Raw genomic sequence first — 26,323 nt, 5'->3', positions numbered from 1 at the left:
TGCCTGTCAACTAAAATGTCCATAGATTTTTGCCCAGTTTTTAATTTAATAAATTATATTATTTGTCTCTTTTCCATGAAACTAGAAAATGCATGCTGATTAACTCATACTTTGTTTTATTAATGGAGGTTTTAGTTCCATCTGGTCTACTTTCCATCCTATGAAAATGTGTGACGACAAAACATTGTCGTATTTTCATGAATGCAAGTTGGAAGACAAGTGTTGAAAACATTGGCAAAGACAGATAAACTTTGTACAGAATTGCAGAGATCTAGCATAAAACTCTTTTTCACCATCTCAGTTGTCTACAAAATTAACAATTTTCCCTGTTTTTCCCTCTTCTGCCCTGATGTGTAGGCTCAAATGCGTAAAGCCCAACCATCAGGGCAACATACACCTCTTCTCAAAGAGAGGCCTGGTGCTGAGACTCATTCCGGAGCCTTCTCCACAAGGTCAACACCATCATCATCATCAGAGGAGTCTGTGTCATCCGCCCAAAGTGGAGACAAACCAGCATTCAGTGAAGGGAGGGGGTCCCGGTCGTCCAACAGCAGTGGATCAGAAAAGGACCACATTGATCTGCATGAAGCTAAGGCCCTCAAGGCAAAATGTAAATCAAAACAAAAAGGTATGAAATCGAAAGGAACAGAGAAGTTAAATGATGGCCAAAAAAGGAACTACCACCAATCTTCGTGGATGTGACACGTGCCTCAGAAAATACGCACAAGAGAGCCAGGCCAAAAACCCAGAACTGTTGAGGTCAACAAAATTAAGGAAGCATGTTGCTACCTTATGTCAGCTTCTCGACCTGAACAATCAGGAACTCGAGCAAGTTGCTCGTTTTATGGGACACGACATTAGAGTCCATTGTGAGTTTTATCGGCAGACCGATAAAACTTTCCAAGTGGCCAAGATTGCCAAACTACTGTTTGCGATGGAACGTGGGACAGAGTCGCTGAAGGGAAAGAGTCTGCAAACCCCGGACTCTGTTATCACTGGTATGTAAATTAATATATTTTTAAAGTCATCCCCTTCCATTTATTCTTTTCTCCCTCTGTCTTTTTTTCCACGACAGTGTGCATGTCTTTATCGGCATATTTTCTTTTACCTTCATATTTTAGTGTAAAATTATGTTTTCTGATTTCTGACTGTGAATATTTCAAAAGGAAGAGCACATGCAGCCACCTCAACCAAAGGTCTGAAAAGTGGCAAAAAGAGAAGACATGATCCAGGGAGACGACAGGAAGCTCAAGATGGTATGTAATAAAAATATTAGTAGTCATAGCAGGAAGAGGGATGCCAATATATGCTCTAGAGTTCATGCTTGGAATTAATATAGAAACCTTGAATCATTTTAAATTAATCACATTCAAACGTTAGACCTAATGTTGACCAAATGACCTACTTCTAAGTTACAACAATTTTTAGTTAGACACCAATTGATCCCAGTTGCCTCTGCCTCTGGCACCTTTAACCAGAACCTTTTTTTCAATGATAACAATAAGCAAACAAAAGCACGCACATATGTATGTCGAGTTATTTGGGGGGATGTTGCGGCAACTTGACAGGCAGCTGCCTCTCACTATCCTCACACGTGTGCTGTTCTGACACACATCTGTCCTGTGGATTAAAAGTAACGAACAATGATCAAAGACAGAACTTTTAATCAAACAGGGAGTTAGTGATAACATGCGATCGATACCGTTCTAATACCGTTAAACTACTACTGATTAAAGCTGGTTAGCCTGTCGACCTCACAGTGCAACGGTGCAGGGTTCAATTCCGGTCCTAGTCTTCCTATGTGGCGTTTGCTTATTTTTCCCACCACATACCTGCGTGGGCTTACTCCAAGTACTTCGGTTTCCTCCCACATTCCCATAACATGCATGGCTGATTGAACACTCTAAATTGTCCCCAGGTGTGAGTTTGAGATGGTTGTCTCTGTGTGCCCTGCAATTGGCTGGCAACTTGTTCAGGGTGTCCCCCGCTGACCTCCCAAAGACAGCTGGGATAGGCTCCAGCATGCCCTGCAACTCTTGTGAAGATAAAGCGGATTGGAAAATGGATGGATGTTTAGTAATTCCTTTACCTTGACAGCTCTCATTTTCTCCTCTGTGTCCAGACCATTTGCATAAATGAGAAAACCCTTTCATTCTCGGAGCAAGAGTGAATGTCTTCCATCCATATTTACATGGTGTAAATGTCATCTTTCACAGAATGAGAAGTGCCACATTCAGCTGTAGCAACGAGATCTGATGATGAAGATGATGGAGGCGGTAACAGTACCAACTTGGACACTGAAAACACAGGTAATGCTTTCAGTTTGACTTGGACCATCTGTCACTGCACCATTGCTATGTTTCTGAGATGTAAGGAATTTCATTTGAGTACATCATCTTGCTACAAGGCACCTACAAAAGGCCACCGAAGATGCAGTCAATTAAAGAAAGAAATTATGCTGATGACGCTGATGACGACATGAGTGATGTTTCTGGCAGTGAATATGGCGGTAATGTTTTTTTGTCCGACTTGAATCCTCTTTTGCTGTATTATTGGCATATTTCTGAGATGCATGTGGAAAGAACTTTGATTCTATCAAAACATTATTTTATAGATGGAGGGGTGTGCCATAAGACAGTTAAGAAGACTGTCAAGAAAAAAAAGATAATGTTGGGAAGACATGGATTGGGTGAGTCTCTAACATTAGCACACGTGACATGTTACATGTGACATTAGTAAGATTTTTTTTCTTACTCTAAGTCAGGGGTGTCAAACTCATTTCACTCTGTCAAACTCAGGCCACATTGGCCTCGGTAGATGTTAAGTGGGCCGAGCCATTAAAATTATACCGTACTCTGCTATAAAGAAGCACAAGAACATTCGGAAATGTAGAAATTTAATGAACATATCTTTTTACAAAACATTTCATGAAGCACCTTAGATTTCCTTAGACAAATGTACGATTGACTTTTATCATTCACATATATGCATCGCAACTGATTGTACAAGGGCACTAAACAAGTTATTGGTGTTGAAAAATACAGAGATGCGCTTTTAGATTAAAGGAGATTTGTGAAGAAAGGAATTTTTAAGCCTTGTGCATATAAATTATAAATTTAATCCCTGCCTATACCTTACAAACTAAAGAAAGTGCCATTAAATGTGTAAAGAATAATGAATTAAAATGTCCTTGATAGCATCTGCTGTTTTGGGTCCGTCCGTCTCAGTGACAGACTTAGACTGCTGTTGTCTTCTTCTCAAAACAATGTGTCTTTCTACTCTGATCAAAACGGTGTGTCCCCTAGCGGATACTCCATGAATTGCATGTTATTCAAAATTTTCGTTCCATGTCTTTTCTGCATTTTTTTCACTTTTAAATGATCCTGCGGGCCTGATCAAACCTGCTTGTCGGACGGTAACGGCCCGCCGGCCGTATGTTTGACACCCCCGCTCCAAGTCCTGATTGTTTTTTGTACATTCCAATATATCAGGAATTACAAATGTGTGTCATCAAAGCATATTCACCCAAAGTATATTATTATTATTTACAGTCTATGACGCATCTTTCACACATGGCCAAGAACAACCATCAACATCAGGGAGCGCCACCAAACGAAAGAGGATTGCAACACTTACACATGACGACGATGATGTTGAAGACAGCGGTGAGTCAGTGCATCGTCAACACAACTCAAAGTTTCATTACCATTATACTAACATGCCAACTTTCTTAGATGAAGAGGACAAAAAGACTGGACACAGATCTCTTGGGAAGAAGAAGACAGCAGTTCGAAAAGAACATAGTGAAGTTGGTAAGATGAATTTCTGTTGGATAGATCCGTATAACAATTTAAGAAACTCAAACAGCACAAGTCACTGTGACTTGCAGATGGAAAGACGAGTCGTTGAAGTGGTCTACTCAGTTGTAAAATTGTCTTCAATTTCTATTGTATAGCAATTTCTCTTACAGGGTTATGATATAATTTGGTTACAGTAACACACTGATTGTAATTGAATCCAATTAAAAAAAAAATCTGACCAAAGAGAGATACAGTCGAACCTCTCGACAACGAAATCATGTTTGCAGCCAGAAATATTCACATTCACACCATCACTGAGCAGGAACTGATCCCACACAAGTCATGCGAGTATACCACTACACCACGGGTGTCAAAGTCAAGGCCCAGGGGCCGGATTTGGCCTGCCACATCATTTTATGTGGCCTGCAAAAGCAAATAAAGCATGTCGAATTCCATGAGGCTTACTAAAGTCTGAACCAAAATCTCAAAATGTCATATGAAGTCCACAAGAACAATCATTATTTTTTACTTCTGATTTTAAAAGTAGTTATCCATCAATATGTTATGAGTGGTGTATGTAATGTGGAGGTGATTAAATATGTATATGGTCTCCCAAAATTCATAATGGCCCTCCAAGGGAAACCATGACTACAATGTGGCCTGTGCCAAAAATGAGTTGGTCACTCCTGCAATACACCATCAGCAACCAGAAGTTACATATTTGGTATCTGACATTTGAATGGATTGTAAAATAATGCATTTCACTGCAAACAAGGAAAACTGGTAATGCATACCGTATTAGATAATATTCACCACATATGTTGCTCTGAAATCGGCACAGTGGTTCAGGCTTTGATTGTAGCTTCGAAACATGAATGTCAACAGTGCCGCTGGATTACCATTTATCGCGGCCTCTGTGTGTCATGGATTTTTTCAAACATATTCATTAAAAAAAAGTGAAAATGCTGCAAAAGGTCCTCAAGAGGCAGTGAAAATAATCAAAACAACAGCGAGTCACATAGAGCAACATATACAGGACTGTGTTTACTGTATTTCGTTATTTATACACTAACCTAACCTAACTTATACATGTTTAAATATATTAGTATATAGAATTAAGTACTGTTAATTACTACAAACATGCATGTATACCAGTACATTTGGCCTTATAAATATTTATACTCATACACATGTTCATATACCTATATGGAGGGTGGGGGGGTTTTGCTACTTTTTTTCGTTTATCGCGGGTGGTTTCGGTCCCCATTAACCCCGATAAACGAGGGATCACTGTACTTGCAAAGACTGTTTTTTCTGTATGTTCTTCACAATAGAAGGCTTCAGAAATAGAAAACAAAAGTTTGGGGCATGCTGGAGCCTATCCTAGCCGTCATTGGGCTGTAGTCAGAGTACACCCTTTAGTGGTTGCCACCCAATTGGGGGGCCCACATAGATAAACAAGACATTAAAGGCGGAGACTAGGCAAAAAACCCCACATTAATTTTAAGGATATTGAAAAATATTAAATAATGTAAAGAGCATAACACTCATGAATCATGCCTTGAGGGAAATTGCTGCTGAGGTGTTTTTAAGTCAACAAAGTTGCTTTAAACTAGATGCCTAAAACATGTTTTGAATCAATGCATTTTTGATAGTTTTTATTCTGGTCCTGTTATCAGTCAATGCAGTGTTCAGATTTTAATACAACTTCAAGAATGTCTGTTTATATTCAACTAAACCACTAATAACCCTCTTTTTTTCCCCTCCAGAATTGGAAACTAAAAAAAGGAAGAGACCCGGACTCCAAAGGAAAGAGCAGCAATTGATCGACACCTTTCAAAATTTGTAGCATTAAAGAAAGTTCCAAGGAAAGATGACTGCGTTAAGTGTCGTAGTCAAGCATCGCCAGACCTTGAAGACCGCACATGGAGAGATATTCCACAATGAAATTATTAAAAGATATGTAATTGGGAAAAAAGCTTGAAGATGAAAGATAGAGAGAGGGAGAGACATAGGGGGGAGATAGATGAAGGGAGAGAGGGAATGGGATGAGAGAGAGGGGAGAAAAGGAATAGAGTTTGAAAGCACAGTTATTTGGTAGGGTATATGTGGGTTCATGTGTCAGGTTGTGGCGCAGCAAGTTTTTTTAGTGTGCGTTTTGAAGGTTGAAGTTTTTCAGGTGTTCTTGTAAGTTTTGAATAAGAGTACTTTTGTTTGTCAAAAATAAATCATAAAGTCAAGTCAGCTTTTATTGTCAAATATGCTCTCTGTGTAATGTACAGCACAGATTAAAATACTTTCCTCTCTCAGCCACAGTGCAAACATGTGGCGTATTGAACACACAAATATCAGAACTAAATAAAACTAAATAAATGACAGTACCCTGTTAATGGTGATAAACTGTTTAAAAATAATATATCTGATTATAAATTTACATCATTAAATGTTTAGTAAGGTGAACGGCACCTAATCTACTTCAAAATCATTAAGAACGCATGGCCAGTGCCCGGTCCTCACTTATCTAGTTAAAAACTTTTTCTTAACCTTTGGTGTTTTATTTAATCTAAAGGAATGTATTGCCTAAGGGCGCCCTCCTGTGTCTAGAAATGTGTCTTTTTCATTTCTTTTTCAAGCAGAAAGGGTGGTCCTCGCTTTGTAGGCCTTTTTACTCGGTCCTCACTGTGCAGCAAGTGCAGGAATGTGTGTGTGCGTGTGTGTGTGTGTGGTACTGTAAGTCGGACACAGAAAACAAAAGATTCTGTGGCGGGCAGGAGGTGAGAGGCTGCTGCTCTGTGTGAGGCTTAACATGGAGGGAACAAGAATTGGGTTCCATGTGTCAGACACTCAGGCGCACACACTGGCCACTTTATTAGACACACCTGCACACAAATAATGTCCACTGCAAACTAAGATCACTTGAATAAACTGTTCAGTGAATGGCTAAAAAGTGTCATTTGCATGACATTATTCGGTTTGTTTGTCTACTGCAGCGATTCTCCAAGTGTGGTGTGAGTAGCACATAAATGCAGTCATTCTCGTGGCAAGCAAAATAATCACAGAATAAGATAAAAATGTGTGCAGTCAGGACCTTGACGGCCTCCTCTGCTGGTCCAAATACTCTCAGAAGTACTGTCCTACATTTACTACTTATACCAATGTCTGAGCTGCATAGTATCAACCACATCGGCCAACTGTATCTAATTAACTATTTACCCTATTTTTCAGTCTGTAAATCACTCCTGAGTATAAGCCACACCAGTAAAAGAAAAATAAAATGCATCAAGTTGCACTGTACCATAAATCACAATATTTTTTTTGGGGGGGGGGGGGGGGGTTAGTTACATAAACCGAGACCAAGAACAGTTGCACTTGGACTTGCACCCAAATTGCCCGTTCCCTAATTGTGTTCGGCAGCGCATGCGGTCCGTTTGGATTTTAAACCTCTAACTCTGAAAACTTTTTTTCTTTTTAGTTTACAATGGCTTACCATTGTGGCCAAAGGTGGAACCTGGGTTGGTTATTACCGATGGTCAGGCCACTGGTCTGTCATCATCTGTCCGTCATTATTTCAATCACTTCAGTATCATTTATACGGCAATTCTGTCATTGCTAAATTACAGTTTGTCATCAGTTATTCAAAAATATATTTAACATTTTAACCATGCTTTCATTATATGGGTCAATGTCATTGCGGTCTATGGGACCGAAAAGTATAGAAGCCAGCAGGCAGGGAGAATGGAACCACAGCCCAGAACACCACAGGTCACCAGATTGACTAGCGATGCTCAGACTGTTTTTTAATTTTCTGCTGAAGGATGAGGAGCCTGTCCTCTGTTCTGCTTGAAGCAACTCCAGGTGTAGTCAACCCCGCGAACAAACACGCTTTGCATGTCAACCGCCAGCGAAACGAGAGTCTCACTGATGGACCTTCTCTCTTTAGTTATGGAGTACATACACACCACTTGGGTTAGTGACAATTCAGGCGACGGATAAAAAAAAAAAAGCTTAGTCTGTCTGTTCCTGTCAGTCATCAGTCCACCAGCAAAGAGGGAGCCCGTCAGAGACACAGACTGATGGAGCTGTACTGTACTGATGGAATGCCCACCTCGAGTTTTGAAGCCTTTTCGTGCTGTACATCGTAAATCCTTGTGGTGGAAGCTGCATGCTAAACTGGCAAGCTAGGTGGCAAAACCCTTCATCTGTTGCACTGAGAGGTGTCAGTAAACGAACGCCATACATCACACATTCGTTGCCTCTTCTATTATTTATTTTTCTTCAAATTTTCCCTTTAAGGCCATCTGTCAATATGTAAAGAATGCAGAGTCAGATCTTACGAACTTACCAAGTACAGTCTTTCCTAAGAATGTACTCAAGAACTGACTTCCTGAGAACGCTAGTGTTTTTGTAAATTGGTAAATGGCTGTGGACTTGTCAAATGATGATATGATATATGATATATGATATATGATAAATATATATAGGCCAGGGCGGCCCGGTAGTCCAGTGGTTAGCACGTCGGCTTCACAGTGCAGAGGTACCGGGTTCGATTCCAGCTCCGGCCTCCCTGTGTGGAGTTTGCATGTTCTCCCCGGGCCTGCGTGGGTTTTCTCCGGGTGCTCCGGTTTCCTCCCACATTCCAAAAATATGCATGGCAGGCTGATTGAACACTCTAAAAATTGTCCCTAGGTGTGAGTGTGAGTGCGAATGGTTGTTCGTCTCTGTGTGCCCTGCGATTGGCTGGCAACCGATTCAGGGTGTCCCCCGCCTGCTGCCCGGAGGCAGCTGGGATAGGCTCCAGCGCCCCCGCGACCCTAGTGAGGCTTAAGCGGCTCGGAAGATGAATGAATGAATATATAGGCCAACAAGTTGCACCTGAGTATCGACAAAGTTTCTATCCATCTATGTTTTTGTCTTTTAACGCTTGCTTTTGGGACATTGGAATGAGTGATGGCAACATAACCAAAAGGAGACACCAACATTTGAGAATTTTATGAGCGATCATGGGACTCTAATGGCGATGGTTTCTGCCTTTGAGATGTGAAGTTTACATGTGGCGCATCCTGCATCGTGTCAAGCCCCTGCCGTGTGTCTGCGCCGCGCCACATGACGATAAAGGCGAGTGGAAATTCAAAGTGAAACGGGGCCTCAGGCAGCCGAGGGGCCTGCGGCGTATCTGCTCCCAGACGTCTGCGTGGAAAGCTCCTTTCCACTTGATCTTCTCGGGCCCGAACCTGCGCAAGATCCGCACCGCGTCACATGGCCTGAGCCTGAAACAGGAATGTTGTGTAATTTAGTGCGGGAGCCGCACTGCCCCTGTCTAATCTCCACTTTTTTTTGCTCTTCTGCATGGAAAGCTGCCCTATGCGCGACGCTCTTCCCTGGCTCTCGCAGTGGTAACCCAATTATTGCTTACAACCAGCAATTTAGTGGTTTAAAAAATAAATCCTCCTCCTCCAGTTCATAAAAAGTTCACTGTTTGGGGTTTATTAGGGCCAGAGTATGGCTATGACTAAAATTCTGTTTTGACAAGTTTAAAGTCCAGCACAGGCCTCAGGAGGCTGATTGATTTGTAAGATAAAGTCTGCAAAGACAACAGCTGCGCTCAAAAGGCACACATACAATTTGACACAGTCTTTCATACACTTTTCCCCATCACACAGAGATGGAAAGAAAAGCTTGATTGTGGAATTAATATATTTTCATTCCCTGGCCTCAATACTCATTTCCACTCCTTCATACTCCCAAATTAGCACACAAACACTTGATAAGCCTTGATTTTGCAAAGGAACATTTCCTTCTATATCTATCTATCTATCTATCTATCTATCTATCTATCTATCTATCTATCTATCTATCTATCTATCTATCTATCTATCTATCTATCTATCTATCTGTCTGTCTATCTATCTGTCTGTCTGTCTGTCTGTCTGTCTGTCTGTCTGTCTGTCTGTCTGTCTGTCTGTCTGTCTGTCTGTCTGTCTGTCTGTCTGTCTGTCTGTCTGTCTGTCTATCTATCTATCTAGATAGATATATATAAATTATAAATTCCTCGTCTCACCCCGCCTCGGGTGGTGTCCGTCCCTCATTCAGCTCGGGTCCTCTACCAGAGGCCAGGAAGCCTGAGGGTTCTGCGCAGTATCCTTGCTGTTCCCAGCACTGCACATTTCTGGACTGAGATGTCCGATGTTGTTCCAGGGATCTGTTGCAACCACTCATCTAGTTTGGGGGTCACTGCCCCGAGTGCTCCGACCACCACACGCACGACTGTCACCTTTACCTTCCAGGCTCTCTCCAGCTCCTCTCTGAGCCCTTGGTATTTCTCGAGTTTCTCGTGTTCCTTCTTTCTGATGTTTCCTTCACTTGGGACCGCTACATCCACCACAACGGCTTTCCTCAGTCCTTTATCTATGATCACGATATCTGGCTTTTTCGCCATTACCATCTTGTCAGTCTGGACCTGGAAGTCCCACAGGATCTTTGCTCTGTCATTCTCCACCACCTTCGGAGGTGTTTCCCATTTTGACCTTGGGGTTTCCAGTCCATACTCCGCACAGATGTTTCGGTAGACTATGCCAGCCACCTGGTTATGGCGTTCCATGTAGGCTTTCCCTGCGTTGAGGAATACTCATCAAGCAGCGCTTTGGAACATCTCACGGGCGAACAGGCTTACTGGGAAGAGGTGAGTACCATGGTTGAGTGTAAAAGGAGCTTCCCTGAATTGCTCAGTCATTCACAAACAATGAAGGAGAGAAGTTCGCTCCTTCGTGAACACTCTTGTAAGAAAATTGTCAAACAGTTTAAAGACAATGTTGCGCACCATTGCAAGGAATTTAGGGATTTTATCATCACTGGTCATATCAACCAAAGGTTCTGAGAATCTGGAGAAACCACTGCATGTAAGCGGCAGAGCCGAAAACCAACATTGGATGCCCGTGACCGTTGATCACTCGGGCGGCACTGCATCAAAAACCGACATCAATGAGAAAAAGATATCACCACATCAGCTCAGGAAGACTTCAGAAAAGCAACGTTAGGAAAATTGGTTCAGCTCGACATTAGTTGGTGCAATTTAAAATTCTACCAGGTAAAGCAAAAGTGATTTATCTACCACACGATTCACATAAATGTGTGTGCGTGTTTGTGTGTGTGTGTAATGTATGTCTGAGTGAGTCTGTGTTTGTGTGTGTTACAATCAAACTAATGATAAATGGAACCATTTTTAAAATACATATTTCTTTTCTTCACATTAAAAAAAAATTTCTTTCTTTTTTTTTTGTTGCCCTGATCTGTGAATGACCTGACGCATCTGTCCATTTTAAAAATCACAATGTGACCCATAAGCACAAATGTTCGCCCGAGCCCCGTGCTCTCCTCACCGCTACACTGCAAATAGAGAAGACAGTCAGGATCCACACAAGACAATCGATGTGACAGCTTTTGTAATGACACTGTACTCTGTGTGGAAACTATTTTGGACCTTGGATGAAAAAGTCACATCCTCCATGGAGCGTATGCGTTTTCCAGGCCACTCCATGTCTGTCTGCCAGGTTATCAACAGTTCATCGGGGGAACATGGAAGCCCGAGACAATGCGCTCGTCCCTTTCTCGGCCCGGGCGACTCGGGGTGCTGCGGATCACTTCCGCGCACCAGCGGCCAGCACCTTGAACCGGGATCAGCCTCCCAGAGGAAACCACTGGGGGCCTTTGTGACATTATCGCATGCTGTTGCCATCAAACAAAACAAAGGCACACTAACGAACGAGCCGTTCTGTGGTTGAAAAATGAGACATTTAATCAGCTCTAGTCCTTCCCATCAACCCGAGTGCTTGACACTGAGCAGATTAAAATCTCAGGCACAGTCTATGTTTATGGAGGTCGTGACCTCTGCTAAGTGTAGTGTAAAAAGTAAGAGAAAGTGATGTTAGGGCATTAGGCTTCCATTTCATCACACGTGTTGAAATCATCAACCTTAATCCTAAATGCAGGAAAGATTTGAGAAAACACTTGGAAAAAAATGTATTCAAAAGGAATTTGGGTTTGATATTGTGATTGACATTTATTTAAGCTTTCAAGGACTTACTGAATTGGTCCTTTTTATACAATTGTTTTAAAACACCACGACAGTCTTTCTAGAATGCTAACATGCATTGCCTACATATGACAAAATAAAAATAAACAAAAATCTCGCTGGCGGCCGGGGTGTGTGTGTGTGTGGGGGGGGGGGGGGTGGGGGGGGGGATTTCCATCTATCTATTCAAATCACTTATCCCCAAAAATGTAAAGCAGACTATTCTGAATAATAACATTTCAAGCAAAATCCTCCTACAGTTGAGTGGATTAGGAACTTCTTTAAAGATGATTTAACAAATATCATCATCATCATCATCATCTTCACTATTATTATTATTATTATTATTATCACTGTTTTTTTTGTATTTATTTTACCAAAAAACATGGGAGCAAACGTTGTCAATGCTCACTCCATCACTTCAACTTTTGTTTATTGATCTAGTATTTAAAAAATAAATCATCATATGCTTCGGCACATTAACTGAATTAGGTTTTAATTAAACCTCCCTTTCTACTCACTTCAATTGGCTTCTCCTGCTGTTACATCTTTTCGCCACAGAGTGACGCTGTGGAGCGTGAAGTGTCAAGCGTCTATTTGTGGTCCGAGCGGACCTCAGCAAAACATGTCGATCACAAGTGTCATTGAAGTCGTGTCAATTCGTCATAATTTACTTTATGTTAGACGAGTGATCGCAAAGAAAAGGGCAACAAAGTCCTACATTGTGTTTGTGGGAAATCTGATTGTTTGTCCACGTTTTTTTTCAAGAATTCATTGAGCTAAAAAAATGACTGAAAACAATAGTTCAGCATCTGCGTATTCGGCATTTCTCACCAGTTTCTTTCAAAATAAATATATATTTTGCCTATTTTAAATTTTTTTGTTGTTATTTTACCAAGATTCTTTTCAGGGCGGGAGGGTGGTTAAACGTTTTTTTCAGTGCATCTTTAATTGACGTCAGTTACGTTTGTCCACGAATGTGCAATTTAAAAAAAGAACAGGTGCAGGTAAATTTTCTTGACGTTTTTTTGCGCTGATTCTTCACCAGGTTTGGATGGCATTAATAATAATAATCACATTTCTAATCCTCTTACCCTTACGAGGATCGCGGGGGTGTTGGAATGTATCCCAGCTGTCTTTGGACAGAAGACGGGGTACACCTTCATCCTCAACCATCCAATCGCAGGGCACACGAACAACCATTCGCGCTCACAATCACACCTAGGGACAAGTTAGAATGTTCCATTAACCTGCAGTGCATGTTTCTGTAATGTGGGAGGAAACTGAAGTACCTGGAAAAACCCACGCGGGCATGAGGAGAACATGCAAACTCAGAAAGGCCGGGGACGAAATCGAACCCTGCACCTCTGCACTGTGAGGCGCAGTTGCTAACCGGTCGACCAACGTCCCGCCATAATAATAATAATAATAATAATAATAATAATAATAATAATAATAATAATAATAATAATAATTACTCTTGTAATTGGTCATGTTTATTAGGATTTATGATTTGGAAAGGTTAGGTTCAGCAACAGGTGGATTTTTTTTCTGAAACGTCACAGCTATAAATTACAACGCATCGTGAAATCAAAATTTCGCAAGCCATTATGGGACAAACTTAAAAGGAGTAATAAAAAATTATCTCAAAAACCTGATGTGTTAGAAAAAAAACCTAAGACATAATTACACCCAGAGACACATAAAGCCCTCTGATTAAAAAATGCTGTTGACCAGTGTTACACGCGGACGTTCGCTATTTACGCGAATAGCCGGGGTTCCACTGTGTTGAGATATTTTATTTTACGAAGGCTGATCAACTGAATTTGAATGCTCTTCCATGTCTCACTGAGAAAGAAAAGGAGCGGCACACTCCCTGCAGTACGAGCCGCCTGCGCCTTTAAGACGATGTGCGTGGAGAAGTTCAAGTTGGGGTCAGCCGAAGTTCCTGCCCTCCGCTTTACCTTCTTGCTTTTTTTTATTATAGACTGACATCACACTGGAGGCGAGCTCACAGAGGATCCATTATCATCACCGCCGCCGTTCCGAGTGCGCGTTATTGCCGCTCCAAAATAGCAGAGGAAATTAGTAGAAGGGCTGAAAAAACGGGAGGAAACTGATGGTTTTTTGGTATGGATAGGAGGGGATGAAAAAAGAGAGGAGGGGCAGAAGAGGGAGAGAGAGAGAGAGAGAGAGAGAAAGTGGGTGGGAGGACCGACGTGAGCTAGCTTACGAGAGCCTTCGTATCAATTAATAATGATAAAAAAGAGCTGGTGAAAAGCACGCTGGCATGGCTGAGTGGAGGCTGGCACTCGGGACGTCAGATATGACTGCAGCAGCCTGCTGACATGATCATTGAGGCAGACTCGGATGGGATGGCAGCAGACATCGGGCATGCAGGTAAGACAGGACACTTACAATTCACCAGCCTTTCAAAGAAGCATTTTTGAAAACCGGCGTGCTTTCACACAACACAATTGTTCTTGTTTTTCCCCCTCGTCGATTTTTCTACGATTTCCCCCCTCACCTGTTTCAACCTGCTTCAATGCAGATAGGCGGAATCCTCCCCTCACCACCCTCTTTTCATGGTTTTGCGACCCTTTTAAGTGAAAATAGCAAAGAGAAAAAAAAACACATCAAAGTCAAGCCACTCTTATGTAACGGTTAGCACGTTTTTGCCTTTAAAAGTATGTTTCTAATGAGCGTTGTTGATTTGTTGTCCTCAAAGATTACGAGGAAAAAACAATGTCATAAAAGTGCACGAGCAAACACGGCTGTTACCAACCACATTTTCAGACTTTTGCTTTTGAATATGCATCAGATGCGAGGCACGTTCCTAACGATTTGGCTTTCAAATGTATGTCTTAAAGGATTTACATCAAACAACACGATAACATAAAAGTTCGTGAATATGCTACTCATACAAAACTGTCTCCGCATTTGTCGTTTTTTGCTTTTCGTAGTATTTAAAAGGGTCTTCAAGTTCATGCTCGTCCCACTAACAGTCACCACATTTACACGTTTACTCTTTGAAGTCTGATTAGACTAATCTGAAAAGCTTTCAGTCATAAACGTTCATGCAATTGTTTACCCCATTTTCATGTTTTGGTTTTAGAAAATGTCTAGTGATCGTTGTCAATTAGGAAACCTTTAATTAATGTAGAAAGCAGAAAAAATATTGAAGAACAAAACCTGTGCTCACCAGTGCAGTAAGTTGCAAGACAGTTTGTGTTTTTTAAAGCAGATGACATCCCTGATTGAATGCAGGATGCGTAAAAATCATAAATGGTCAAGCGTGTGATCCTGTGTCACCCATACGCTGCATGACATCATTGTCCCAAAAAGTAGGTGTTGACAATTATTAAAAGTGATCTTTATCAAATAATGTATGTAAAGGAAGATGGATGACTTTCAAGTTGTAGTTGAAGAAATCACATTTCCATGTCAAACTCATGCGAGAACTGGAAATGGCATTCCTTTACAGTTGGGCTTGATGTTGCAAATTGTAAAAAAAAGTGTGTGATCATGTGTCGCCAATAGTTTAAATAAAATAAAAAATGCACCCACATATTTTTGTAAGAACACACAAGGACATTAAAGATGATCCTACGTATCCTGAAATAGAGAAAAACATTTGTGTGTCACACATAGTGCAGAAATGAACAGTACATGACATGTGCAAATGATTTTTATCAGTAATAATAAAATGTGGAAGCCATAAAAATTTTTTAAAATATGCCCTCACATGCCAATCCGAGTGCAGAACTGACGTCTTACCATATTTCGCGTATTTTATTTATTTTATTTTTTTTTAAAAAAAGCTGAGAAAACAATTTACTTTGTAATTGTTTAGTAACTCTTAAATGGACAAACCAGAAAAAAAGAAACAATAAAGTATGCTTACGCTTTAAAGTTGTGGTGAAATATGTCCAAATCGTTTTTCCATCTTCTCATGCTTGTATATATCAAAGTGGAACACCAATCCACAAATTGACAAAATCCATAAAAATAACCGTGTTCAACATTTGGCCCTTATTTATGTATTTTGCTGTTTTACAGCATACATATGCCACTTCATTTGAGCTTTTTTTCCTGTTGCTTTTCTGGTTTCTGACTAATATGCCAGTTTGTGTGTGTGTGTGTGTGTGTGTTTTCAGAATAGTTAGCTGGATTCTGATTTTCCTGTCATAGTTTCCCTCTTAATTTCTGGCTTGCCCGTTGACAGCTGGGGATTTTATTTGTCAGCGGCCCTCTACGCACTGTTGACACGTCTCATTAGTACACGAGTACAGTATGGGGTTGCCGTTACTCTTTTCGGGAGTGAAAAAGACGTGTGGCAATTCGGGATTCACGTGTAGCTTGTGTGAAGAGAAATTAGGCCCCATGCTGCTATGAAAACTTGTTTTAAAAAGACATTTTGTTAGGGGAGACAATCTGATGCTATTGTGACTATGTTACCTAACTGGGTTCCCATCACTATTTTGTCACCGTTTTCTAAGATAGTGTGAGGATATTTTTTTTTCTTGATGCAATCAGACAGGAAGTTGACTGTGATGCGCTTTGCTGATATGACTGAAGCGTGACCTTTTCACCTTTCGGTACTGTTTGAAACGAGCAAGGGGGGGGGCAGAGGGAGGGGGCGGTAGAATTGACTGCTGTTATGTTGCACATTAAAAGTACACTTTTCTTTTGTCAAATGAAGCACGGCGGTATCGGTTTAAACACATCAGACTGTAAAAAAACACAACTTGTTATTTGTCTGTGACTAAAAACAGTCATTTCAGTTGGAACAACTTTAAACTATACATTTTTTTATACTATACATTATATTGTAAGTTGGCGCAACAACTTGTTTGCTCCAAAACAATTAGCTGAATTGTTTTTTTTTACTTCTAGCTTTAAGTTGGGGCACAATACAAGGGGAAATTAGTTCTGAAAACTTGTCTTTACTCGTTGAAAATGATAGCGACAGTTTTAACCACAGGAAACCTTAAAACATGGAGTTGAATTGCCCAACTTAGGTTATGTTGCCTTAAAAATTTGAGTTCACCTACTTTTTATTTTTATTTTTGAATACACTACATTGCACTTTAGGTGAAGCGAACACGTTCCAAAGGAACATGTTCGTTTGTTACAGTGTTAAATGTGCTCCTTGTGCATTTCATTTGGTAATTTTGTATTCTTTTAAACTAATTATTCATGTGATGGGCACATTCAGGATGCTTTAAGATTTGGAAGAAAAAAACCTTTGAAGGAAGTTTTTTTTGCACAGGCAGTAAGGGCTTCGGCCGCCGTGTGTCGTCACTTCACTGTCAGAGTTCACCAAAGGGGTAAGCTGGGCTCACTTGGGTTTAATGCGATCGCGGCTGAAAATTTATGTTCAAATATGATGGCCCTGTAATGGAAAGCAGAAGTGGAAACGATCAAAATGACAGCTTGGGAAAGGATAGAGCGTGATGTCAAATTAGTTCCTTTCACCCATTTTTTTTTTCACCCCAGCTGAAATGGATCCTTGTCCTAATTTATGATATATAAAGTTTAGAAATGCGCATTTGATTCATGTCGTACAATTTAATACTAAAACACCTTTCTAAATGGTAATTTCTCCTTTATTTTACTCTTAGTTTTTCATATTTATTGTCTGGCAACCACGTCATTACTTTTAATTGAAGCAGATTTTTTTCCCCCCTTCACAAAAATATTTTCTTAGGCTTTTATGTTTATTGTGACTGCAAATTACTTTTTATTTGCGCTCCTCCCCCTCTTGTGATGCTAAACAATCAACATAATCAGAACCATGCTGCAAAACCAGAGCTTTGTGTAACTTTTTAGGGGCTAACTCTTCACTTTCTGTCCCACCGCAAGGAAGAATGTGAAGTGATATTTATTTATCGACTTGCTCGTGCTCCCATCAGCCATAGAAAAAGCCCCACAAGGATCACTTTGTATTGTAAACTGTCCTCAGATGCCTCTGCTGGAACGAGATGTCATGTTTCATGCGTGATGTAGTTTACTTTAGGCCTGATGGAGGAGAGGAGTGGTGATCTTTGAGCGTGCGGGAATGTTTGCGTGTGTGCATTGGATCCCCGGGGACTGAAACGGCGTGAAGCATTGCTCCATCTAACGTAAATTGACAGTAGATTCTATGCGTTTTGGGTTTCTTCTATAGTAGAGTGGAAAAGACCACAATTGCTGTTGTGGTTACCGGTATATGTAGATAACGCCCAGATTCCTGATGAGAACTTAACTAGAAAATGCAAACAGTGAAAGAACACAAATCGCAAATGACGTTTTAAATGGCAAGTCCAGTCAGAAAATGTATTGACAATGTTTTATGCCCCCTTACAAGTCTAAATAAGTATTCATATTAATCTTGTGTATGTGAGATATTTATTAAGCCACCCATTTTTATCAGTCTCAGGGGGCGGCCATTTTGCCTTTAATTGGCACTTGCTAGCAACTGAAAATGACATCACAGTGAGAAGGGCTCAGCCCACGAACGTCACATGATTAAAGAAACCCAGAAAACAGCTGCGAGCTGTGATTGGAGGTTACCTGAGCCATGAGCAGCTGTGATGTCATTTTCAGTCGAGAGCAAGTGGCAAAATGGCCGCCCCCTAAGATGTATAAAAGCGGGTGGATTTTGCGGCTCAATTCATATTCCACAAACGAAATATTAATCAGAATACCATGTTTCGACAAGTAGCATCGGACATATTAATTGAAAGAAAATATTTGACTTGACTTCCCCTAGAAGTAGGGCCTGACCAATTAATCAGACGGTTTTAGCTCTTTCAAATTACCGGTAGTTAAAAATCAACCAATTTTTTTTGTCAATTTAATAATTTTTATTTTGGATTTTTATTTTTGTTTGACATCTTCCAACATAAGGCAAAGGGAATGACATTTAAACATTTCCCTTCCCAGAAAAGCAACTGATATTTGTCCATTTTTTACTCTGTTGCAAAGCTAAACAAATAAAATACTATGGGTCAAATTATTGTAAAACAATCATATGTTCGGTTTATTTCTCTCTCTCTCTCGGTATACATATATATATATATATGTGTGTATATATATTTATTTATAGATATATACACACACACACACATTTTGTCATGTCGAACAGAGTCGGCATGGTTTTAACCAATGGCAAATTCGACCTTTATTTCCCTTGTGGGTATCATTTTTTCAAACCGTTAGTCTACGTGCGCTTCATCACGCTTGTGAAACCTTCGTCACGTCTAGTTTGTTCAAATCTCTGCACAAAACCATTTGCAGCCTCAAAACTTTTTTTTCTATTTTTTGTGGGGGGGGGGGGGGGGGTTGGGTGTTCTCTGCCTGTTGACGGCTCTGACGTCAAGAGGCAGTTGACGGACGTTAGTTTTTTTTTTCTCATGATGAGAAACGCAGCAGCGGTGCTCACCTTTTTCGCTTCCCCTCGACTTTCAGTGAGCCCCTCTCTGGTATGCGCTTCTCACACTGTCGCGCCGCCGCAGCTTGCTTGTTGTGCTGCACAATTGACACGACCGCTGACATATGTCGAACAATCCCGCCAGTGAATTTAGTGGGACCGCAGATTAATTACTTTCATACATGAATGCAGCTTTGTGACTCACTTTGTCTCTTGTGTTGTGACATGTGGCCGGTCCGCTGACAAGTGAAAATGTGAATATTTCTGCCCATTCCATTGGGATCCGATCGAGGGCCTCCAGGCTCAGTATCTCAGTTCTTGCGTTTGATTTTGATTCCAGCACGTTACCGGTGTCGGCAGAAGATTTTTGGTTAGCACCACCACAGTTCAGCGGGTTTCCATTAAAATCTCGATTTCCTGCCACATTCCAGAAAAACACATGGTTAATGAATACTCCAAAAAACGGTCAATTGTTGTAAAAGTGACTCTGAATGCTGGTTTGACGATATGTGCCCTGCGATTAACTGGTCTAGAGGTGTTCTTACTCCATGCAATTCTTCAAATCTTCAACATGACCTCTCACTGCTCTCTGTTCGTCTGTAGGTGGCGGACTGAAGACGATGCTGGATGCCATGGAAGTACCAAGTCACGCTCGGGATCTCCTCCTGCAGCTCAACAGCCAGCGCACCAAAGGATTCCTTTGCGATGTCATCATTGTGGTGCAGAACGCCCTCTTCAGGGCACACAAGAACATTCTGGCGGCCAGCAGCCTCTACTTGAAGTCCTTGGTGGTTCACGACAATCTAATCAACCTTGACCATGAGATGGTGAGTCCCGGGGTCTTCCGGGTCATTCTGGACTACATCTACACGGGCCGCCTCACCGAGGGGGACCCTTCTTCTCCCACCGAGCCCAACCTGGGTGCTGTTTTGGCTGCGGCAAGCTACCTGCAGCTGCTTGACTTAGTAGCTCTGTGCAAAAAGAAACTTAAAAGAAATGGCAAGTACCAAACTCGCACCACTCCCGCCTTCCTGCCTTACGCAAAGATGGGCGTCATGGGGCTCGGTGGCGGAGGCCGCTACAGGGTTCCCACTCCTGTCATCCAGCCGTGTCCCCCCGGGGGGATGATGAACAGCCACACTGCCCGGCCTCCGCCGTTGGAGGAGCTGGTTCCCCATCGGCTCGCCATCCATACCGGCGAGCTGTACGCCCCCACCTCCACCCAAGGCCCCCAGGCCTTTCCGTCCATTCAGTCGGTGCTGCCAGCTCAGCTTGGCCTACGTTCTGCGCTTCCGGAGAGGAACTGCTCCCCAAACTATGGCCTGGACCTCTCCAAGAAGAGTCCCAGCTCTCAATCTCAGCACACCCCTTCCCAGTCCCATGTGGTCAGCACCCACAACGATGAGGAACGAGACGGGACCGCGAGCGGCCACGCCAGTCCCACGCAGGGAGCCAACGGCAGGGCCTTCCCTTCCGAAAAAATGGAGACGGCGGATCAGACGAGTACTCTCACTCCACCGCCGTTTCCACACAACCAACCGCTCGGCCCCCATCTGCCCCACCTCCATCGCTCGGGATCACAGGGCACCGACCGCTTCCCGTGCCCGCCGAGCCCGGACACCCTCACGGAAGTCGGGGAGGCCGGAAGAGAGGTAGGCAACATCTACCGCTGGGTGAAACACGAGCCGCTGCCGTACGCGGCCGAGGCTGAGGACGAGGATGAAGACGAGGATGAGGAGGAAGGGGGCGAAAACGGAGAACGGCGGCACAACCACCACAAGGAGGAAAGCGAGGGCCCGGACGACAAAAGTGGCTCTGGCACCGAGGAGACGGGCAGTAGCGAGGGTCGCCCGTCGCCTTCCGGACCCATGGGGAGGTTCCATGTTCCGTACGAGCCGGAGAGTTACGGGGACAATCTGTACGTGTGCATCCCCTGCGACAAGGGCTTCCCGAGCTCAGAGCAGCTCAACGCGCATGTGGAGACTCACACGGAGGAGGAGCTTTACGGCAACTCGGCCGGCGAGCTGGGAAACGGCAACAGCGGCAAGAATATCAGCAGCAGCACCAACGGCTACGGCGGCACCGCCCTGAGCAGTCTCTCCCATCTGGAGACAAAGTCCAACCAGGTTTTGGCCCCGGGGACCATCGGGGAGATGATCCGCCCGTACCGCTGCTCCTCCTGCGATAAGTCCTACAAGGATCCGGCGACTCTGCGGCAGCACGAAAAGACCCACTGGCTCACCCGGCCCTACCCGTGCAGCATCTGCGGCAAGAAGTTCACGCAACGCGGCACCATGACGCGCCACATGCGCAGCCACCTGGGCCTCAAGCCCTTCGCCTGCGACTCCTGCGGCATGCGCTTCACTCGCCAGTACCGCCTCACCGAGCACATGCGCATCCACTCCGGGGAGAAGCCGTACGAGTGCCAAGTGTGCGGCGGAAAGTTCGCCCAACAGCGCAACCTGATCAGTCACATGAAGATGCACAGCGGCGGGGGCGGGGCCGGCGGCCTGACCGCCGAAGGCAAGCTGAAGCTGGACTTTGCCGAGGGCATCTACCCCCTCAGCAAGTACACGGCTGAACATCTGGGGCTCAAGCAGGAGAAGGCCAACGAGCTCCTCCTCCAGGCGCAGCAGCAGCTGGTGGCCGACGCCAAGGTCATGGAGAGTCTCTACCCGCTTTCCAAACTGGCGTCGGAGCACCTGGGGGCTCTGGGCCACGACAAGATGGACATCCTGTGCCACGCCCTGCCCCCCCCCACCCCAGCAGGCCCTCTCCGAGGCCCGCACCATTGACCGCTACTCGCCCAGCTAAGACTTCACCACAGCCAACACGCAGTATTCTGACGCCGTTCACCTCAAGTAAATAACCCCTCCGCACCTCAGACTGTGGCGACTGTAAGTGCCTTTCTATGCGTCTAATCTTTGAAGCCTCCTACCGGAAGGAGCACTGTGCTATCTATCCTGTGACCAAGGGACACTTGCTTGAGAGCAGTATTTATGTGTGTGTATGCAAAAAAAGAAAAGAAAAAAGAAATACCACCAAAAACAATTCCAGCCATTGAGCCAAAGCATAAAAAAAATCTGAAAATGCTTATTTATTTTTTCTATTATGATGAAATCCAAAGAGAAGCTTCAACCCTTAAACCTGTGTTATGAGAAGCAAAATGGACAAGATTCAGGGTTTGTGTCCAGATCATCTGGGCTTTTAGAACATTGGGAGTTTTTCTTTTTAGAATTTCCTACTCGGGAGTCACTGATGGCATAGTGGTACACTCGCGTGTTCCCGCTCGCTGACTGTGTGAATGTGGTTTGGGGTCAGGGGCGGAGCTAGCTGGTGCCCAGCGCTTACTCTCTGGCACCCCCCACATCAAGAGGACGATTTTGGTATCTGTGATTTTCCTGCCATTTTCACACAGGTGCACTTTTCTTAGATTCCTTAAAGCTGACACAATACATTTAGATTAACTCATTCAGTACCAGCCAATTATGGACCAAGTCTGAAAAGACGTTTAAAAACGTCTTTGGCAGTGAGTGAGTTAATTGCATATTTTAAAGATTAGACTTTGGTTACATTACATCCCGACTGTCAACGACACTCAAAATCATTTCTTTTCCAACATACCAAATAACCAACATGGATGAGAAGTCAATTGTTTATCATGAGATCCACCGTCAGGTTTCATGAAATAAAATGCACATGTGTATTCAACTGAAAGTGAAAAGTAACGCTCAGAATTGTGAAGAATTAAGAGACATTTGTGTTTTTTTTATATAAATGGTTTGAATGAACGAGCCATCGATCGCGGTATGCAAAATGGGCTGTGATGACACTTGCTCACTCTTATTGCTGTTAGCTTGTGATTCAGAGCATGACATACAAGTTCACTATGAGGTAGTACGCAAAAGCTTAGCAACGGCAAAGAAAATGGCATGACCTAGTCAATTAAGCGCATCAAAACAGAACTTTTCCCTGCTTATATTCTGAGTGTGTCGGCCAGGATTCTCTCCATTTGTGCAGTTTATAAGTTTATACCATGAAACCCGGACTGTGTATGGTATGACAAACAATGACTTCTCAGTTACAGAGCCTGACAAGAATGTATGCACATGTGTGCATATCACTGTAGCCACACCACTGAAAAACTTATTGCTATGCCATTGATTAGCGACTGTGAATGGTTGTCTGTTTTTATACATGCCCTTTAATCGACTGGCAACACAAAAATACCTGTCCGTCAATGAGGGTGTCGCCCTCGGACTAATCGCTCCATTCAGGTTGATTTAATCGCCAATCAGGGATTTGACCCCAGTCCCGCTGTCACGTCCGTGAAGCCCAGCTACCGTTGACATGCCAACGTGAGTGTTAAGCACACACGCGCCTTATCTCCCCGCCCCTCCGCACTCTATTTCACACACACTTAGCGAAGCTGCTAATCTGTCAACGATGCGACCACGAGGCCCCCACCCCCTCCCTCCCCGGTTGTAGGCTGGCCCAGCTGTTGGGCGCCAGTAATCCCTGTGAAATCTTGCTTTCTCCAGGACAATTTGCGCACACCACGTCCCCATTTCATGGCTGACATCCCCTCAGTGCGACTTACTAACGTCTGAAGCCTCGAATTACCTCCCTACCGCTCCTCCCTTTTGTCCCCATGCTGATACCAAAGCCACAAAAAAAATCTATTATGAAAAGTTTTTTTTTTTTTTTGCATGGGGGGATGAGTGGCAGTCGGAAAACAAAAGAGCACTTGAAGTTTGCGGGTTTGAAGGCACTTATTCTTATTACTTTCAAAATGCTTTTAGCCCAAAGAATATCCTGCAGACTTTTTGCTTTTGCTTCCCTTTTTCTTTCACGAGTCCTTAATTCAGATCGTCTGACCACTATCGTGCCAACGTCAACCTCAGAGGGTGAATGTGAAGACTTTTAAGCCATAAACACACTGTGATGGACCGAATGACTTTTATCTGAAAAAGCTACCCCGCCCCCCTCCCGCCCACAAAAAAAAAAATGTGCCTTACATTTTGGGATTTTTATCTGTATTCTGTATTTTGATGTAACAGTCGTTTTAAGGCAGCAGTGGGGAACTTTTTGAAATATGTGGGTTAAAAGTTTTGGGGCTTTTTATAACAATTCCTCTGAGGTTTTGTATTTGTTTTTATATTCCATCCGCATGCATGTGTTTCCTCACCCCTGCCTTAAGGGGCTTCATTTGTGTAATACAGTATATGTCCAATAGCAAATTTGTTGTTTCCTGTCACTTTTTCTTGTCCAACCAAAGCAGTGCACATGAAAACCGGTGCTTACCTCAGGACCACACACACACACACACACACACACACACACAACACGTGCACACATAACAACACGCAGTTGTTCTGTTTTTAAACCTGTGGTTACTGTCTGTTTATACGTTAGTTTTACAGCAGAGTGATGACATTTGATACTGCTTTTTTATTGTTATTATGATTATTACGATGTGGCGTACACTTTCCATTGTGTTGTCTTTAAAAAAAAAAAAAGAGGCGTCTACGGGTCTGCCCCAGTCGGTGGCTGTCTTCACGGGCTGTCTGTGAACATCAGAACCGCACTCGGGGCTGAGCGCCATGCCATTTTGATGTTGTTTGGGTTCAGAGTGGAGCTTCCAGGGACTTTTCACAGGCCGTTTGACACAGTGTTCAAGAGCTTGAGGCAACACACATGCACACATACACCCATTTATATAGCACACACACACACACACACACAACACACACAGAGGAGGACAAGTTTTTCTTTTTTGGGGGAGGGGTTATTTTCTGATATGCGTTATGAGTGTGTGGGAATTTCAGCAGCTTAGTCACTTATTTTAATGAAAATGTGCCCCCCCCCCATTAAAATAACACACTTTCCTCTGTAGCACCAAACCTAAGCAGTAAGAGGAAGAGTCAGATAACCCCTTTTTTAAGGAGAAGCTCCAACACACACACATACACACACTCAAATGTACATACTGATAGAAAAATAAACCGCATGTGCTCAAAAACCTCACTTATGAGGTTTTCCTTAGACTGCTATCGGTCTCCCACTGGGTCCCCATATGAAAACCAGAATCGAAGATGGATAAAAGTACTCACATTCCGTGCTTAAGAAGTAGTCCTATGTTTTCTTTATGTGAAGATGACAAATTCTAGATTCTAAAATGTGCTCACTGTAACAGTAAAAGATAAATTTGAATTTCTACCATCAATTTTAGACGATGCATGTTCTCCTCGGGCCTGCATGGGTTTTCTCCAGGTACTCCCGTTTCCTCCCCCATTCCAAAAACATACACGGCAGGCTGATCGAACACTCTAAATTTAGTTCATAGGTGTGATTGTGAGTGCGGATGGTTGTTTGTCTGTTTGTGACCTGAGATTGTTCCCCGTCTACTGCCCGAAGACGGCTGGGATAGGCTCCAGCGGATCGGAAAATGGATGGTTGGATGCAATACCTGCTTGGATAACTTTGCACAGCTAAATGAAAAAAAAAACTTTTGTCCACAGATTCCCACTTTTATTAATATACAATGTGCTTATACTAAGTGTGTTTGTGTGCTTGAGTCTGGGCGTGCGTGTGTGTGTGTGTGTGGCGTGTGGAGGAGGGTGGGACATGCTTTAGCTTTGACCAAGGTTTTTCTATGATGACACCTTGTTCCCATAGTCCCACAACAAAAAAAAAAAATGCCCTCAACTTTATTTTTATACTGTATCATGATTTAGGCCCCCATAATTAAACGTCTTTTTGTTTGGTCCACCTGTCGATGTTCCTCGATGGTGTGGGTGGGTATATATTCTCTATATTGCATATGATCATAACACCCCAAAATATTGTGAATAACATTTGGAAGTTGGTGGGGGGTGGTGTATCGGAAAGTATTCCCATTTTTTGCCCCAGAATACATAAAATGCAATAGTTGAAATAATAATACTGTACTTATAAAAAACCCCCCTTTTTTTAAATTAGCTAATGATAACTGGAGAAAAAAAATTGCCTTCCATGAATGGGTTTTGTCCAACTGAGGAC

The 26,323-nt window shown here is 42.9% G+C and overlaps 1 protein-coding gene and 1 long non-coding RNA gene across 2 annotated transcripts; one reads left to right on the top strand and one right to left on the bottom strand.

The window, feature by feature from the left end:
• The first annotated feature begins 13,859 nt into the window (after positions 1–13,859).
• hic1 (hypermethylated in cancer 1) lies at positions 13,860–22,604 on the top strand. The gene is given in 3 exon segments (XM_052077487.1): positions 13,860–14,268; positions 19,886–22,031; positions 22,033–22,604. Coding segments are annotated over 3 exon segments (2,262 nt in total). The 5' UTR covers positions 13,860–14,216; the 3' UTR covers positions 22,097–22,604.
• On the bottom strand, positions 16,040–19,708 carry LOC127608485 (uncharacterized). The gene is made up of 3 exons (XR_007964273.1): positions 19,488–19,708; positions 19,295–19,380; positions 16,040–17,263 (listed from the first exon to the last, which is right to left on the bottom strand). It is a non-coding gene; the product is annotated as an uncharacterized LOC127608485 (long non-coding RNA).
• Positions 22,605–26,323: the final 3,719 nt, after the last annotated feature.

The sequence above is a fragment of the Hippocampus zosterae genome, chromosome 10 (assembly GCF_025434085.1).
Source record: "Hippocampus zosterae strain Florida chromosome 10, ASM2543408v3, whole genome shotgun sequence".
Lineage (NCBI taxonomy): Eukaryota > Metazoa > Chordata > Actinopteri > Syngnathiformes > Syngnathidae > Hippocampus > Hippocampus zosterae.
The sequence above is the reverse complement of the archived record's forward strand: the minus strand, read 5'-3'. Positions and strand labels throughout refer to the sequence as shown.